Source organism: Triplophysa dalaica, chromosome 18 (assembly GCF_015846415.1).
Source record: "Triplophysa dalaica isolate WHDGS20190420 chromosome 18, ASM1584641v1, whole genome shotgun sequence".
Taxonomy (NCBI): Eukaryota; Metazoa; Chordata; class Actinopteri; order Cypriniformes; family Nemacheilidae; genus Triplophysa; species Triplophysa dalaica.
This window is the reverse complement of record NC_079559.1, coordinates 4,171,002-4,188,491: the sequence shown is the minus strand read 5'-3', so window position 1 is coordinate 4,188,491 and position 17,490 is coordinate 4,171,002. Positions and strand designations below refer to the sequence as shown.

The following is a 17,490-nucleotide window of genomic DNA, read 5'->3' as shown; positions in this document are numbered from 1 at the left end:
GAGACTTGTGGCATTTTCACACGTGTCACGTATGGTAATGGAGAACGGCCTGGCGTTCACATTTCTAAGCGAGTGGCATAATAGCCTTATAGGTCCATAGGTGAGTTCCCAGATAACTCGGAGGGATGAAAATAAAGGATAGACAGAATAAATAAGGAAGGTCTTTGAAGAAGTAAACATTCCCTCCTTCCATTCAGCGCGGTGCAGTGTGTCTAAGGCCTGGTGAAATGAATCTATGCAGCGAGAGAGATGGATATCAAATCAACGTGGTCCCCACTGACTTGTTTGGCACTATGAAAATATTGGCAATTTTCACCGGGTCTTTATCCGTGATTTATCTGTGAGTATAGCCCTCCTGAGGCTCTGAATAAAACATGGCCTTGCTCAGCATCCACAAAGCATTCCGTTAATCGCCATTCGGATTGTTTTAGACTGACTACTTTTCTTTCACCACGGGTTAACCGTATAGTGCTAGTGCCCCATGCACGGATGGCCTTGAGTTTAATGAAGGAAATGGAAGGTAAAATTGAAACTCCTCTAATCTCCTTCTGTCCTAGCTTATCTTTTGCATTCTTTATTTTTCCTTTAATGCGATGATATTGGAGCTTTAGGATTTGCTAATTCATTGCAAACAGCTTAAAGAAAAGTAAAGAAATGTATATAGGAAATATGTTTATATTTTTCATGTATACATCTGGCCAGATTAATTATTTGGACATGGAGAAAAATAAATGTGAAACATTTCAGTTTGTATTACAATTTCCATAGAAACTATAACACAACTAGTCAAAAATCGAAATCTCTTAAAAGTCTAAAAGATCAAATGTATTTTTTCTTTCTGTGAGTTTATACTGATGTCCCACGGAAATCTTATTCAAATTGAATCTGACCAAAGTTTGCGTTATATTCTGGAGCATATGAAAACATGTAAATCTTGTGAGTGTAAAACATGATCCATTTAAAGTGTTAGCAACGCTCTAATGAATTCTTAATATTGCTAATAGAAGACATTATTTTGATAATTTGTGTCTGTAACCTTCAAGATATTCCACATATTTGTCTGTCACGTGGTGTTTATTCATTTAGGCAAACCTGAATTCGGTAATGAGCTGTAATGTGTGTCTTGTCAAGCGTTTCAGAGAAGTAGTCGGGCGATGAGCTGTAGACATGAAAGCGGGTCAGCACGCTGATAGGACGGTGATTTCCCTGATAAGATTTCGGCTGACGGCAACGCAGAGCTTTCCTGATGCTATCTGTGAAAGTACTTAAGCTAATTTCACAGCGCTAACTGAACTGCTATCAACATCTCATAATTCGGGATATAAACAGAAAAGCGAGATTATAATTTTATGAATTGCTCAAGTAGTTCTCATCGCTAGTAGATCTGTTTGGTTACTGACATTCTTCCGAATATATTCCTTTGTGTTCGGCAGAACAAAGACATTTATACAGGTTTAGAACAACCTAAGGGTGAGTAAATGATGAAATACTTTTCATGTTTGCGTGAACTATTCTTTTAAGCTGCCTGGAATTTTAATAAAGTTTATCTTCGAAACTGAATTGCAGAGAAAAATTCAGATCTATTGGAATCAGTCGGCCAGAGTTATGATTTTTAACAGCTTACAGAAAATACCAGACACATTATTTCCTTTCTTAAATATTGTGAGGCAATATTTAGGCTATTGTTTGTTGTGTTGACACTCAAAGCTGCAGTCCATAACTTTGTTTTTGTTAACAAAGTACATTGACGTCTTTCCTTATATATTTCCCTGAAAAACAATGGTAAGCTTTTAAATAATAATGATTTTTCTACTGGGTCAAAAAGAGACGGACCAAAATATTTGATTGAAAATGAACCTGGGTTATTTCAACCCCAAATGCTTGGTTGTTTAACTCATTGTTGGGTCAAATATTGACTTTCTCTGGGTTCATTTAAAACAACGGTTGTGTTCGTTCCTTTCTGACCCAACAGGTTTATCCCTTCTTGTCAGATTTGATGTCAGTTTGACAACATTTGTCTTCAACCCACTATAAGTTCGTAAAGTAACCTCCAATTGTATGTTGTAAACAGAGATGGCTGGAGAGGCAAACGTCACCGTCTTTACTGAACGCTACTTAAAAGCTAAATATCTCTTGTTTGTGGCAACGTTATTGCCCAACACTGATTAATTTTGTGCTAAAAAACACACGGGAACTGTGTGTATAATACAAGTAGTGGTCGTTCATTGGTGTGGGAAATTAAAGCCGCTTCGGCCGACTCTCTCTGGGACCTGCAGTAAAATGCAAGAAAATGTCCAGCTGCTCTTCTGTAGCACATTAGATCCAATTAGACCTTTAGAAACGCATTGGGTAAGATGGTTTATGTATAGTGGGACGAGTGAAAAGATTGCTCCTGTGCACCGTAGTATCCCAACAATGTGATGTGGACACACATGAAATGTTCGTGAATTGTTATGTGTTGTGTCGGTCCCCACATGAGATTCAGATCATGATGGATTTGGCAATAGTCGTGTTCCTCCATCTTTATCAGTGCTAGTTCAAACATGTTCTGTTATCACGTCCGAAAATAGAATAAATCACTTTTAAAGCCATGATAAAGCGTGTGCTAGTGACACGTTTAGATTTCATGTGCTGTGATTGGGGGCTTCGTATTTGTACAATACACCAATATAATATGAGGTGCATGGTACAAAAGGGACATAACGCCTTAAAGGGAACGTTTTTATTGGACAAAATGATGTGACAAAACAAAAAGGCAAACAACAGCATATCAGGAAAACGTGTAGAATGCATAGAAAAACTGTAAGCTTGCTGAGATAAAGCTAACCATAACTACAGTTTTATTTGTTATTGTTAATATTTATTCACCTACTCAAGTGGTAATATATTCTATAGCCATTCTCTTTGAATCAGTGAAAAGTTTCTATAATTTCTTGCCAAGACACCTTAAATGTAAGCTTTTGATACATCTTCAATAATATATTTGTATATTTGAAAAGCAACGATGTTGTTTTTCAAAGTTGGACATCACAGCCATTGCCCGTGTATGTTAAATACGATTACATTGTAAAGGAGATAGGAGATGGAAATTGCTGGAAAAAAAAACATCAGTTAGAATCGCTTCATGAGGTGTACGTGTTTTAGTGAGCGTGGCAATGAGAAGTCGTTCTAATGAAATGTTCATTTAATTTGGTGTATCACATTAAAGGCAGTCATAGGCGATTACCCTTCACTGGTGCCACAGAACTCATTATGATTGTCTTTAATTGGATCGGTCAAGACTGTTTGAATGGCCAGTAATATTAAAGCCAGTCTTTTTGTTCTACAGCTTCTGAAAACACGGTTTCCATGATCAACTCTGGAGGGAGGTCTCCATATGTTCTTATCAGTACTAAAACAACTGCATCGGTGTACTTACAGATGCATAGCAAACGCTCTGTGTACAGATGTTCAGCCCTAGGTTGAACACCTTTAGCAGATGTTTTTCAGCCTTTGTGTCTCTATAGCTCTGAGATTCATGGCCGTTATAGCCACAGAGGTGTTAGTGTCCCTCCATCCCATCTGGAGGTCTGTGCCCGAGCCACAGACAGATGGGCGGAGCTTGTGTAAGGCTAGGACAGCTTTGGCTTCCTCAGGCCACAGACATGATGTGGGTGCATAAAGTATACATAAACTGTAGATAACATTTCTGATTGTTGCTCAAAGGTAAAGTGGCTTATAACTGTTGATCTAGGATCAGTTTAAATTCAATACTTAAACCAGTACTTTTACATTGTTCGCTGCATTCGATAAAAAACATTTTCAGTTTTTACACTTAAAAAGAAAATTCTGTGTCTGTGAATTGAAATGTAATATAATAAAAACAACATTACTGTTAAGATAAAATATAGATGCAATATGATGCATGAAATAAAAAATCTGGCTCAAAAATGTTATTTTAGTATCAAAAATGATTTTTCTGCTTTGTTATTTTAACCATCTTGTTAAGTTCTATATAATATAGTATAATATAATACAATATAATATTATTATTTTTTGAAAAGTTTGAGAAGAATGTGCCTCCAAAATGTCTTTTTTGGGAGTCAGATTTACAGAAAATTGGTAGACAAAAGTATAATTGTGCCAACATATCAGTTTCTTTCTTTAGAAAACAAAGATTTTATTAAAAATATGTATTTTTATAATGGATGAATAAGCAGCCAATTAGAGCCCTAAATAGAAGTGAACTCCTTTAATTCTTTTAAAAAAGCTTCCCAGGGTGGGACCTCAAGAAGCTAAAATGCCAAGAGAATGATTTAGCAAATTCTACTCAAAGAGCGTCTGCTTTAAATATGCTAAAATATAACGTAGTTTTGATTCATCTAAAATGGAAATAAAAAATGAGTAAGTCTATATATTAAATATTCAATCCATGCCTTCTCTTTATAGATATCACATTATTCCCCTGCACTTGTTTTACCCTCACACTATGCTCAGAGTCTGCTTTTCTGCACTGAAAATGTAAAACTGAAAAAGAAGAGCAGCATCAGGCCTAATTAAATCTATTTTTCTTGATTTGCATATAATTGAGCTTAGTGTCTGAAAATGGAATTTTCCAAGAAAGCATGGCACAGACAGAGCTCTCACCCGGCGTTTCTTATGCAGACGAGTGTCGCGAAAATTAGCCTGTGTACGCGCTTTGATGTGGGAGAGCCGGGGAAGGGACAGGCGTGTTGGGTGTGATGATGATTCATCCCGCAGTGAACTGAAGATGCTGTGTCAATCCACTGGCAGGTGTTCAAAGACCTCTACGCCACGACCTCGGGCGCACAGGGGGTGGTACATTCACATCTGGAGAAAGGTGAATTTGGGTGTTTACCTGTGCAGTGTTCCCTCTGCAGTGTTCCCAGATCTTCTGATGTTCTGATTCTGCAGAAAAGACATAAAAGAGTCGCAAATGGAGAGCTCAAATTGATTTTTTAAATCAGAGTTAAATTAATAGGCATCGTTTCAACCGTCCATTGATTTTTAGTATGGAACTGAAACATTGCAGTGATTGATTTGTGGAACAAAGTACCATGGAAGATCAGAAATTTTACATTCATAACTGCAGCAAATGGGTTTGCAGTCAGTATAGCTTTTATACAAGTCAAAAAGAAGAACACATGAAAACAGGAAAATAATGATCGATATTCAGTTCAATAACACTGTCAGCAATAAATTAGCTTTGCTAAAACAGTGTTGTCATCATCCATTGCTTTCTCATTGTGTTGTTCTTTTCAAATAGCACAGGTTGGTACTATTGGCTTATCTGCTCAGTTTCTCAAATAAAAATGTTGCTCAATGATAACAAACATAAGAGGAAACGTTGTTGGGAAGCCCATGCACAAAGCTTAAACCTCTCTCTTGCACTTCTCGTGTCTCACTACAGCAGAGTGCAGGGGCGCCCATGCGAGACGCATCACAGAACGGTTGCGGGGAGAGGCGAAGGCCTCGCTGAAACACAGATGGAGCACATTGATTAAAAATTAATAGCAGAGGAAGGTTGCACGAGGGGAAAATGAGCGTAGCCTGACAGACAGAGAGAGTTCCGTCCTCCACTGGCACAGCTCAGTGTGAGAGCCTTCCATTTCATGATCATCATCCTTCAATTTTAATTGAAATTGGTTTCTTTTTAAGATGCATCAGGATAATCAAAACATTGAATAATTTAGGAGTTTTTCGGAAAACGGTTTGTGTTGGCCATTTCTTAAAGGAATATTTTACCAAAATAAACGTCATTTGTTTTTGCACTCTCATGTGGTTTCAGACCAGCCCACTCTTACAAAAAATGCAACGAACGGTTCTTCACAGAGATGCTAGAGAAAAAGCAGTTTTAGTTTTCTAAAGAACCATTTAGCCAATGGTTCAAGAACTATTTTTTTTAAATCTTTTATGATCTAAAGAACTTTGATGTTACACGTCCTTAGGATGCCAAAGATTCTTTATGGAATTATTATTTTCTTTCTTTTATGCGATATCAACTTGCATTATAATTTTTTCTGCACAAAGAATAGAGCGTTGCAGTATATCGCCATCTGCATTCATGTGGCATTGAAAAATAGAAACACAAGCTTGTGTGTTTTATCTGAAGAAAAACATAACACTGTATAAATGATGATAGGAGTTGTTTTTTAAATGAATCATTTCTTTAATCCAACTGTTTACATATTTTTTTATAAATGAAATGGTTTATGCCGGATACAAAGTCATTTAAAGTTAAATGGCACTTTTAATGTAACGCACCACCTACACCTACTGTAAGCACTTTGAATTGATTCAGAGAAACATGTTCACTGTTTAATGTACTGCATCTATTAAAAATGATTGTTTCTTGGGTTGAAAGAATCTCTCGAGACTACATTAAAGCCCTGTATGTAATCATGTAAATTCAGAGGAAGCTCACAATTTAAACGTAACTACTGTACTTACGTTGCATCTGTGTTTGATGTCAGCAAATGTTACATTTTTGGCTTGGAGATGAGTACATTTTCATTTCAATAGCCAAAAGACATTCCCCTACATCAGTTGTTTCCAAATTGGCCTAAGAGTTCCCCAAGAGGTATATAAGGTGATGATACGAATGCACTTAAATGCAAAAGACTAAAATAAAATCCAAAAGAAGTTCTTGGACGACTCAATAAACAGTCTGGAGCAAATCAAAATATGGAAAATCAGTATATCTTATTCATTTGTAAAAAATAGCTAGATTCGCTACACATTCTCTTGTGATTCCTTGTAAAATTGAAAACCAATTCCACTCATGACGCAGACTGCTATAGCTTTGAGGCATGTCAGTACATTTTCCTCCCTGTGGATCCTCTGATGCACCTCGAGAATGTGCCGCTCGACTTCTGTAGGAACGAATTGAAAACTCTCTCAACAGTCAACCATTTGTCTTTTTTTTCAAAATGCTATGATTTTGTTAAATAACCTAAGGGTGTTTTTATTAATTTAAATGTTTTATTATTTTAATTTTGATATATAATATTGTTCAATACATGCACAAAGTATTCTTTGTGTGACTGTATGTGAGTAAAGGGGTCCTCCTTTCTTAAAAAGCTGTTGTATTTTAAGTGTTTCAGTGTTTTGTGTAGACAAAGACCAGAAATATGTGGTATGTGATACATCGGTTCATATAGGAAAAGCACATATATTGTTAAACAACACTTAATTTTTCAAAAACATTTTTCTTTTTTCTAAAGGGATTTTTGGTTTGTGAAAAAGGTACATAAATCGTTCTTTTTGTGTGAGTAAAAACAAGGCCAAGATTTGTTTTACAAGAACAAGGTTATTGCGGATCAAACAAAACACCGTCCATTATGATGCAAAGTAAGTGTTTGAATAGAAACATCTTTATTTATTCAATTCCCCCTTGGGAACATCAAGCTACTTTTCTAAACCACATCACCAATTTATTTTTTTTTATTTAGTACCATATTTTGCCACAGAAATAACCATTCGAGGGGTTTGTGTTTGCTGTGTGGCGAATGTCAGATAAACTCCACCCTGCAGGGTTTTTTCGCACCGCCGTTTAAGAGTAGATCAATGCATCCCAAAACCAGATCAAACTGGCTTTGTGTCAACGCTGGCAGCTATATAAAGTTACCCTGAGAACACTTCACATGCCTTTGGAGTCAAACTCATACATATTCTTAAAACTACGTGTCCATCTCATGGCCAGTACATTACTGTGGCTTCCAAGAAAGAATGTCTGATAAGGTCTGAATGGTTCATGTTATAGTGTTCCTGTAGCTCAATTTCGGAGAGCATTGTGCTACCAACTACCAACGATCAGGGGCGATTCTAGGATTTTCTTTTTAGGGGGGCTCGGCCCCTAATAAGGGTATGATTAAAAAAATATTATTTGACTATTAGGGTAGGGTTTTGTATACTACAAACCTTATTGCTATCCACTATGTCATTGTATTCCCTGTATTTCATATATGGGAGTAGGAGTACTGACTGAGACAACAACACTGTAAAAAAATGGAAACATTTAGATGTGACTAGTCACTAGAAAAGTGTGGAATGTAGATTTTTTTTACAATGAAAACTTCCTGATTCATTATTCACTGTACAAACACAAGTACACACGTTTCCAGTACAAACACAACATTTTACTGTTTGCAATTCTATGCTCACATTGAAACCATAGATAAGGAACTTTTCTGACAAAATAAAATACATTTTTACCAGAAAATAACATAAAAGCCATAAACTTTGACTGTCCATATCAGCAATATAAACAACACAGGTATGAGGCTGAACAATGGATTAAGTGGGGTCTGTGGTTAACTATCAAAAGGAATGAAAAACAAGTGAACATGAAGTAGCTTGTGAAACACAAGGACAAGTTTTTGCAGCCCAAGTTACTGGTCTTTCATTGGGATCATCAACCTGTGTCTTCTCTCCTTAAGAGTAGCAAACCTGTTGATAATTTTATCATGGTCCAATTGCTCAACTACATCTTTCTCAATGGCCATAACTGCCAGTTGAAGGAGCCTGCTCTGACCCATTGTTCTCCTTAGCCAGTTGCGGAGACGACGAAGAGTACTGAAAGACCTCTCACACGAACAGCTCATAACAGGTACAGTGAGGGCAACCTGGATGACAGATTTCAGTGATGGAAACATTTCAGAATCCAGCAGGTTATAAAGTGAAACCATGTCCTGTGGAGCTGCACCAGCTTGCTTTTTATGAATCAAAAAGTGCCTTGCTACCATGACTTCCTCTGTCTTCAAATGAATGTTGTAGTTATGTGCTAGTTCTTCTAAATATGGCTCAGACAGGAAGTTTTCGGACACTGGACTACATGCTTTAATACCTTGAAGCAATGCGGCATTTACAGCAGAAAAACGGTTCTCCAGTTCAGTTATCATTCTATCCAGACATTGATATAGTAACTTTGTTTTGGCTTGTTCGGCATCTGTGCTGATTCTCCTATGTGCACCATACGTTGTTTCAACAACAAAATCCTCCATCCTTTTTTCCTTCTGTCTCTGGGTAGAAAGTTTCTCCTCAACTACAATGTGATTATCTTCACACACTGCCTTTGCTCTAGCATATATATCTGCAGCAGTGGGATCACTACGTTTCTGCTTTAAGGAGTCACACACAGCATCTTTGTATGCCACTGCTTAGGGAAGGTCAGCTGCACCAGTTGGACATCTGCACCTATTGAATAGTAGTTGATTAAGGATTGTAGTTCTAAGGAGGTTTAAATGTCTCCAGCCTTCCTTTTTGTATGTTGGTCAGAACACAAGAGGTACTCACGGATCAAGTTCCAAAAAAGGGGTTTATTAAGTTCTGGTATGGGTTTTACGATGTGTGTGGTTCTACAATAAACAATAAGTAAATTAAATTACATCACATGCATAAACTTGTCATCGGGTGACAATACAAATTAGCTATCATAATTGCAAACTGAACCGAATGCGCTAGCATAGCCTTAGCACTGCGGGATACACTAACGTCATAACAGCGGCAAAACACCAAATGAAATATAAAACCCAATACTATAACTATGAAGGGTTTGTCCATGAATAAAACGTAAACTTACAATCACTCAAAGATGCACAGAAACCCATAAAAGGTAAGGATAATTTCCCTGGATCGTGGCCACGTCTTTCTTTTATCTCCTTCCGCAGACTCCCTACGGTGACTGACAGGTGCGTTAAGCCCGCCTCTTCAACAGCATTACACAGTTCACATGGTTGCAATCCTAATTTTGTTTGAGCTTCTTTAAACTTGTGGTGGCTGACCAGGGATACACAAAAAAAATGAATGCAGACTTTCCAGCAGGCTAAAGAACTCTGCGGCCTCCGTAATCCCTCTGCAGGTGTGGCACAATACAAGATTCAACTCATGGGCATAACAGTGAACATATGTAGCCTCAGGGTGCCTCTCCCTGAAAAGAGACTGAACACCTCCAGCTGCTCCACTCATAACTGCTGCTCCATCGTATGTCTGAGCAACACACTTCAATTGAGCAATTCCTTCTTCTTGTAATTTTCCCTGTAATGCTTCTGTTATTGACTTTGCGTCGAAACTTCTCAGCTCTGTCAGGGACAGGAATCTCTCTTTAACTGTTCCCTCAGTGACATACCTCACACAAACTGCTAGCTGTTCAGTGTGTCCATCTCTGGCCTCGTCTGCCATAATGGCAAACATTTTTGACTCAGGCATTTCTTTAATAAAAGTTGCTGTCACCTCTTTCAAGCAACACTCTACTCTTTCATTCTGACTGACAGGGTAGAGGTAGGTGCTGTTTGATGGGGGTGTGTAATGCTGCAAGAAAGGATCAAACTTCTGCAAAAGCCCCATGCATTCCAAGAAGTTATCCTTATTATGACTTTCTGCTGTTTCATCATGACCCCTTAATGGTAGCCCTTGCTTCCCCAACATGCAGGTCACAGCCGCAACACGTCGCATATACTCCCTTCTTTGTCTAATTTCATCAGCATTTGCTGCTTCAATCTGCTGTATAACATTTCCCTGTAATGCACTAGCCTTGTAACTTTACCAGGAGACAATACAATCATTGTGTGATTGAGTCTCCTCGTGTTTGTGAAATGCTTTAAGTGCCTTTTTCCAGTTTTTGTATCCACTACTCACAAATACATCATACTTCAAGTTATTACCAAAAACACGGCAAGCAAAGCAGTAGGCAGAATCTGTCTTCTGTGAGTACTCAAGCCAAGCAAAAGTTTGAAACCAGTTTGGCTGGAATGATCGTTTTTGTAAGCCAAAGTTCTCCTGGGGATAATAGTGTAATTTTGCCTGTTTTGGGCCTGTGTCCTTTTCACCTCAGTCAAACTGATCTAAAGGTGCAACTGTTGTCTGTGCTTCATCTGACATTTCTTTCTTTGTATGTCTGTCCTCTCTCTCCTGACTCATGTCATCCTCTTCTTCATGCTCTCTCTGTCCCTGTACCGTGACAATCACGTACAAATAGGAGTTTGGTAACTAGAGATATCTTGACTTCGTTTGTATTTATTAACTTACCAGACAAATTCTCCAAAACATCTCTGTTCACTCTCTTACCTGGATCATGATCTTGCCTTTTCTCTGTTGTGCCTTCTTCAATCTGCTCTGTCTCCACTTCATTCTCTTTTTGCACTGACTTTTCTGAGAAACCAAAACATTTGTTTCAGTTCAGTTGACTGAAAGACAATTTATAATTTCTTGTTGAGTGACAATAATGTCAGGACATTCATGTTTATCCTTTGACGATACCACTGCTGTTTCTTATGAAATGTACGTGGAAATTGGCTGACAATTAAAAAAACATAAGGGTTCAATGACTGCATCTTGGGAACACAGTGGTATTGTGTGTGAGAGGCTGTCTACGTTCTATTCTCACCTGACTGTTGCTCATTTGCAGACCTACTCCCGTACGACATGAAAAAATGTTGTATATCCATCTACATTGAAATTCCATTCCATTCCATTTTCTACCTCTTATCCGAACTACCTCGGGTCACAGGGAGCCTGCGCCTATCTCAGGAGTCATCGGGCATCAAGGCAGGATACAACCTGGATGGAGTGCCAACCCATCGCAGGGCACACACACTCACTCATTCACTCACTCACGCACTCACACCCTACGGACAATTTTTTCCAGAGATGCCAATCAACCTACCATGCATGTCTTTGGACCAGGGGAGGAAACCGGAGTACCCGGAGGAAACCCCCGAGGCACGGGGAGAACATGCAAACTCCACACACACAAGTCGGAAGCGGGAATCGAACCCCCAACCCTGGAGGTGTGAGGCGAACGTGAAATCCACTAAGCCACCGTGCCCCCCCTACATTGAAATATAAATTATTATTTTTTTTAGCTTTTTAGCCTTTATAATCAACAATACAGTTGGTTATACATCAAGTCACCCCCTGAAAATGTATTTCATTTCAAATCATTTAACTAACCAGCTAATATTCATTAAGAATATAGACAAAACATGTATTAATGTAATTGTCTATTGGCAATATGTTTAATCTGTTCTATATTTATTTATATTCATTAAAAGTAACAACAGGAATTATCAATTTGCCACTTCTATAAATCAATTACTTAAAATAAAACACAAATCCCTTTACTCTACTCTTACTCTAATGTATCATCATGATACACTAATGATTCATTATTACTTAATACAAAAAATGTGTTTAATAAAACAAAACAAAATAACTCCACATGATGTTTCTCTGCTTTCAGACAATAATGTGTGTATTTTTCTGTGCATGGCTGCATATTGTAATGCCGAGATACACAATAATATGTTTTAAATTTTAAAAAGTAAATTAAAATAAATCATGATCGTTTTCTAAAGTATGTTTTCATGGGTGTTAATCCCTTAATTTTTGTTTGAAGAAAAAACAACTATCACACTGTGATAAGGGCTGAAGGTGAACGCAGAGAAGACGTACAGGTATTGGATGAGAAACCGAACCGTGTATTGGTCCAATAACATTATGTAAACTGCAATTACAAGAACTGCACCGGTGCAGATGTCATACCATAGCAATCTATGAATAAATGCACACAAACATCTTGTACTCTCTGATTTTCGCTCCGCTCAGCGCCCCTGCGTATTGAATAACGCGCTGAATCCATGCAGATTTAGATCAGGGGAGGATTCGAAACTTGACGCAGCGCCGCTGTTTCAAATTAGTTTTTACAAATTAATTAATCTAATAATATTTTAGGGGGGGGCTGGGCAGAAGTTTAGGGGGGCTGAAGTCTCCTAAAAACGGCCTAGTGACGCCCCTGCCAACAGTCATGGGTTCGATTCATGGAGAGTTGCAAATTGCTTTGGATAAAACCCAAATGGATAAATGTAACATAAATGTAATGTGTCCTCTCCACTTTTCAAATCATTCCTGTTCCCCCAGTTCCCATCTGTTTTGGATTCCCATCCCGGATTTTACATCTACAGTAGCATTGACCCAAACCATAGTAAAGACTCGAACTCCGTCATAAAGAGACCAAAACTGGCTAGACTACGGCACTCATTGTGAAATAAAAGTGGGTAAAATGTTTTCAAGTACAGATTTTAGATCATATCACCCAGAGCACAGTTCTTGTATCGGTTGAATGGGGACCCATTAAAGCATAGACTGATCATTCGCACATTAGTCTTTACATGTAAAACTGCCCGGACAGCCTGCCGTCCATAACGTGCCAGTCCTGATGTATTGCACCTCTGTGCCTCAGCTGTGTAGCATTTGTTGGTCCCTGGGTTGAAACTGAAATGACCTTCGAGTGCAAATGGCCCATCCATTTACTCTGCGCCGAGGCCATTAGAAGGGTGTTCGTGCTTAATAGACCCTGATGTCGTGCTCCACTGCCGCTGAAGCTGTACAACACCAGTCCACTTCCATTCAGAGCCATCATAACCATCCCTGCCATTATGCCAATATCTTCTGAACAAATGTTGGTCTATTCTGTAGGGCCGCAGGGAATGAAATCTCTGCTTCTCTCTGCAGCATTAGATTCAAACGGTTGTTTTCTTTCGCTGGGTCTTGGGCTTATATAGATGTGATGATAGACATGTTAGATGCTGGATGCACTAGACACGCCCCCTTTTGAAGCTTGTGTAAGTTTAACATTCCAGGTTTCCAAATATGGCCTTCCAGTGCACTAAGGGAATGATTTGTAGGCAGAAAGGATCTTAAAGTGTTCAGATTGGCCTATCAAGGATTCTGAGGACAGACACATTTTTTGTTTGAAGATTATAGAGTCTAGAACATAGAGAGATGTGTTATTCAAGACACATATTTCAGTAATATCGGTTGTTAAAAGGGACAGTTTGCATGTCATTCTTAAATAGCAAAACTTTCTTACAAACCTTGAGTTTTCAAAGTGGATCTGAAATCTGTTTGATCTCTTTGGTTTGCATGCATTGCAAGTCTGTTGTCGTGAAATGGTTTTGCAGAAAAAAACATGCAACTAACCATGCTTATAAAGAGGCTTATCAACTTTCGACAGGAAGGAGTAAATGCACTGCAAAAAAATGACTTTGTTGCTTAGAATATTTCTCGTTTTCAAAGTAAAAATGTTTAAACATTCTTGAATCAAGAAGCATTTTCTTAATGAGCAAACTGACGAGAAAAATGATGTCTTGTTTTTAGCAAAAAAATATGAAATTTCAGTGAATTTGTGAAGATTATTTTTCTTACCCCATTGGCAGATTTTTTTGCTTGTTTTAAGCACTAATTCACTGAAATTTCATATTGTTTACCCAAAAACAAGAGTTATTTTCTTAGGTCATTTTAGGTCATCAAGAAAATGCATCTTGATTCACGTTTTTTTTCTGACATTTTTACTGGAAAGCAAGAAAAGTCAGAGGTAAGAAAGTTATTTTTTGTGAGGTTTCTATATCTGTTGTTGGTGTCTACAAATTTCATACATCCATTCCATCCCTTGGCATAAATGTATCAGGCATTTTCTGTATAATAAAAAAGTTTGTTACTGTGGTTTGACCAAACCAGTATAAGGGATAGTTTATCCAAAATTAAAATTCTGTCACCATTTATTCCCCCTTGTGTTATTCCAAACCTGTATGACTTTCTTTCTTCTGCAGAACACAAAAGAAGATATCTTAAAGATCTTTGGCAGCCAAACAACATTGACCCCCTTTGTCTTCCATTGTATCAACAAAAACATTTCTCAAAAGATCTTCTTTTGTGTTCCACAGAAGAATGAGTCACATACAGGTTTTGAACCACATGAAGGTGATACCTGGTGACAGTATCAAACAATTTTGACGTACTACCCCTTTAAGAGTCACTGGCTTAGAGTGTTTTATATTTAATACAACCTCATTAAGCTCTTTTTGTTTATTCCAAATCTCAGCTCTTGAAATCCCTGTAGATATCCAATGGCCCATTGACATCTTTTGCACACATCATGCTGTTTTTTAAGCGACACATGCTCTGTATTGTAAATATGGCCACATGAAGCTAAAGTTCCTGCACCTAACGCCCAAGCCAAACGTGTGTTGCGGTCCACAGTAACTGAAGACCGGCAGCAAGATACGTTTAGGACTAGCAAAACTCAACTGTATTGATTTTCTGTCCTGAGGGTGCAAGACATATGCCAGTGAACGGGCTACAATGGGAATTCATTTTGTAGGCAAGCACATTAGTTTCCTGTCAAGCGCCTCTCCACCTCTCGGTGAAGACCGGGTGGAATATTAAGAGCAGAATTTACTGGAATTGGGGTGTCCTGTTGGGATATTGATCCCTGGGAGTCCTTCAAGACGAGCCCAGTCAAGAATGAGATGTTATGTCTTTAATAGCTCTGCCTCTTTGACACGCACACTGGACCGTTACAATATTACATCAGTTGCGACATTTATGATTTGTATTGTAGGATCTTCACCTAATAAATTAAATATATTTTCTCTATACGTTTAACAGAAATAGAAAAAGGATTTTATCATTTATGAAATTACGCATCCCTACATCAGTAAACCATCATACAATATGCCAATGTTGCCCTTTCTGTTTTTGCAACGTATACATTCCTGCCCGCATGTTTATTCAAGCCCTTGTTATAAAGTTCATCTAAATCTTTTACAGGCACGAAACGGATCCATGCACTCACCATCCAAGCCAACTATGAGTTGAGGATTGACCTGGAGGACTTTGAGAACAGCACTTCTTTTGCTCATTACGGTTCTTTTGGAGTTGGTTTGTTCTCGGTTGATCCGGATGAGGACGGCTACCCGCTGAGCCTCTCTGACTACTCGGGCACTGCAGGTACGTGCACGCTTTCGTCTGTCTTTGTCTAAGAGTGCCTGTGCTAGCGTTAACCTGCTGTGTGGAGCGGGCCCCATGTTTTTAGTATAAGAATTGTTACATTTATTGCAGAGAGTAGATAGGTTATAGAGAGTATGGCTTTGTAAGCTCATTATATCTATGATATAAGATATTGAGAAACACAGTAATGGAGCTGCATTAATGTTTGTAGCATTGGTACGCGGGTGAGTAAATTAAATTAAATGAAGAGTTACCTTTCTCAGCATGAATTTTTTTTTGTTTTTGTATTATGCATTCCAAATCATTTTAATATCAATCAAACTGCAGTTGGTTGTTTTGATTTAGTAATAATAACTCAAAAGCTACATCTGACACACACAATAAAACACAATAAAACATGAAAATATCCTAAAAAATATGATCCTTGAAACTTGTTTTTGTAAGTTAACTTGTCCAATATTCTCACAAACATTGTTTTAAGAATTTCATGCAGCAAAATGTATAAAAATGTATTACAATACTTTCACAAATATCATTTTGTTATTTTATTTTTAAGGTCATTTTATATCTTTAATGCACAATAAATTAAACTGGCCAGGTTATGCTTTCTGCACACAGACAGTGTATTTGTTTCTTGATTTACGGGATATTAACACAGTACGCGGCGAGCGGTGGAATTGCTGCGCGGCAGCAATTTCTTTAAGCCGATGTGGCTGCCATTCACAAAAAGATAAAATATTTTATCTTCAGCTGCGCCTGTCGCAAAGTGCTGTGCCCATTGAAGTTGCATGATTTTGGATGCACAAGCACCGCCTACGGTCCGTTAACGAAACGGCCCACGTTTTGCCACTTACCGCATATTTCCCTTTGAAAATGAACTAGACAATCGCAACTGCCGCATAATGTGTGAAGCCACCATTACAGTCAAACCAAGACAACCAGCAAATTTAAAGGGTGATTCATACTAACCCTGCTGAAAACAAAACTATTGAATGGTTATAATGAGATTTTTTTTTTTTTTATGGAAACTTTTGATGGTGTTTACTGGTATGCAATGAATGCTATTGGTGGGATGTTATCAGGCAGATGTAAACCAATAGAACACCATTTAATCATACTGGAATAATGTCCAAAACACACTACAGAATGAAATTTTGTAATGGTATTAATGGAAAATGGAATGTGTCATATTGTTATTTTAATGAAAACCATTATAATTTCTGTGATGGTTTCTATAGTGTTTATACAGTCATACAGTATCATACAGTAGTTCTGTTGCAGCGTTTGCTGTTTTCTTAAATTTAGAATGTTTTATTTATTTTGCATCATTTAAATCATTATTGTCCTTAGTGTGAACAGGCCTTAAACCCATCTGAATGTCAAAAAATATTTGGTTGTCAAAAATTCATCTAAGCAATACATTACTATAATATTTAATCACAAAATAAACTTAGCATTTAGCAAAGCTTGCAAGTTTTTGTGTTAAAACCAAGACCGCATCAACGCTCACACACACGCACCAAACTTACTGCCCTGAACCGCACCCAGCAAAACAAAAAGATCAGCCAAGAATATAATCTATCAGGAGGATCGCAAGACTAATTTAAAGTTTCCTGGCCCGTTCAGATATATATTCCTGTGGCAAGCTAAGCAACGGGTCCGCAGGTTATCGTCTGTGCGGAGGCAAAGTGATGAGCAATTCTC

The 17,490-nt window shown here is 37.9% G+C and overlaps 1 protein-coding gene across 1 annotated transcript in view; it reads left to right on the top strand.

The window, feature by feature from the left end:
* Positions 1-17,490, top strand: part of fibcd1a (fibrinogen C domain containing 1a) — a 94,309-nt gene that overhangs the window by 69,559 nt on the left and 7,260 nt on the right. Inside the window, exon 6 of the mRNA XM_056730076.1 lies at positions 15,607-15,786. Within this exon, the coding sequence (XP_056586054.1) occupies positions 15,607-15,786 (180 nt within the window). The remainder of the gene's footprint in view (positions 1-15,606; positions 15,787-17,490) is intronic.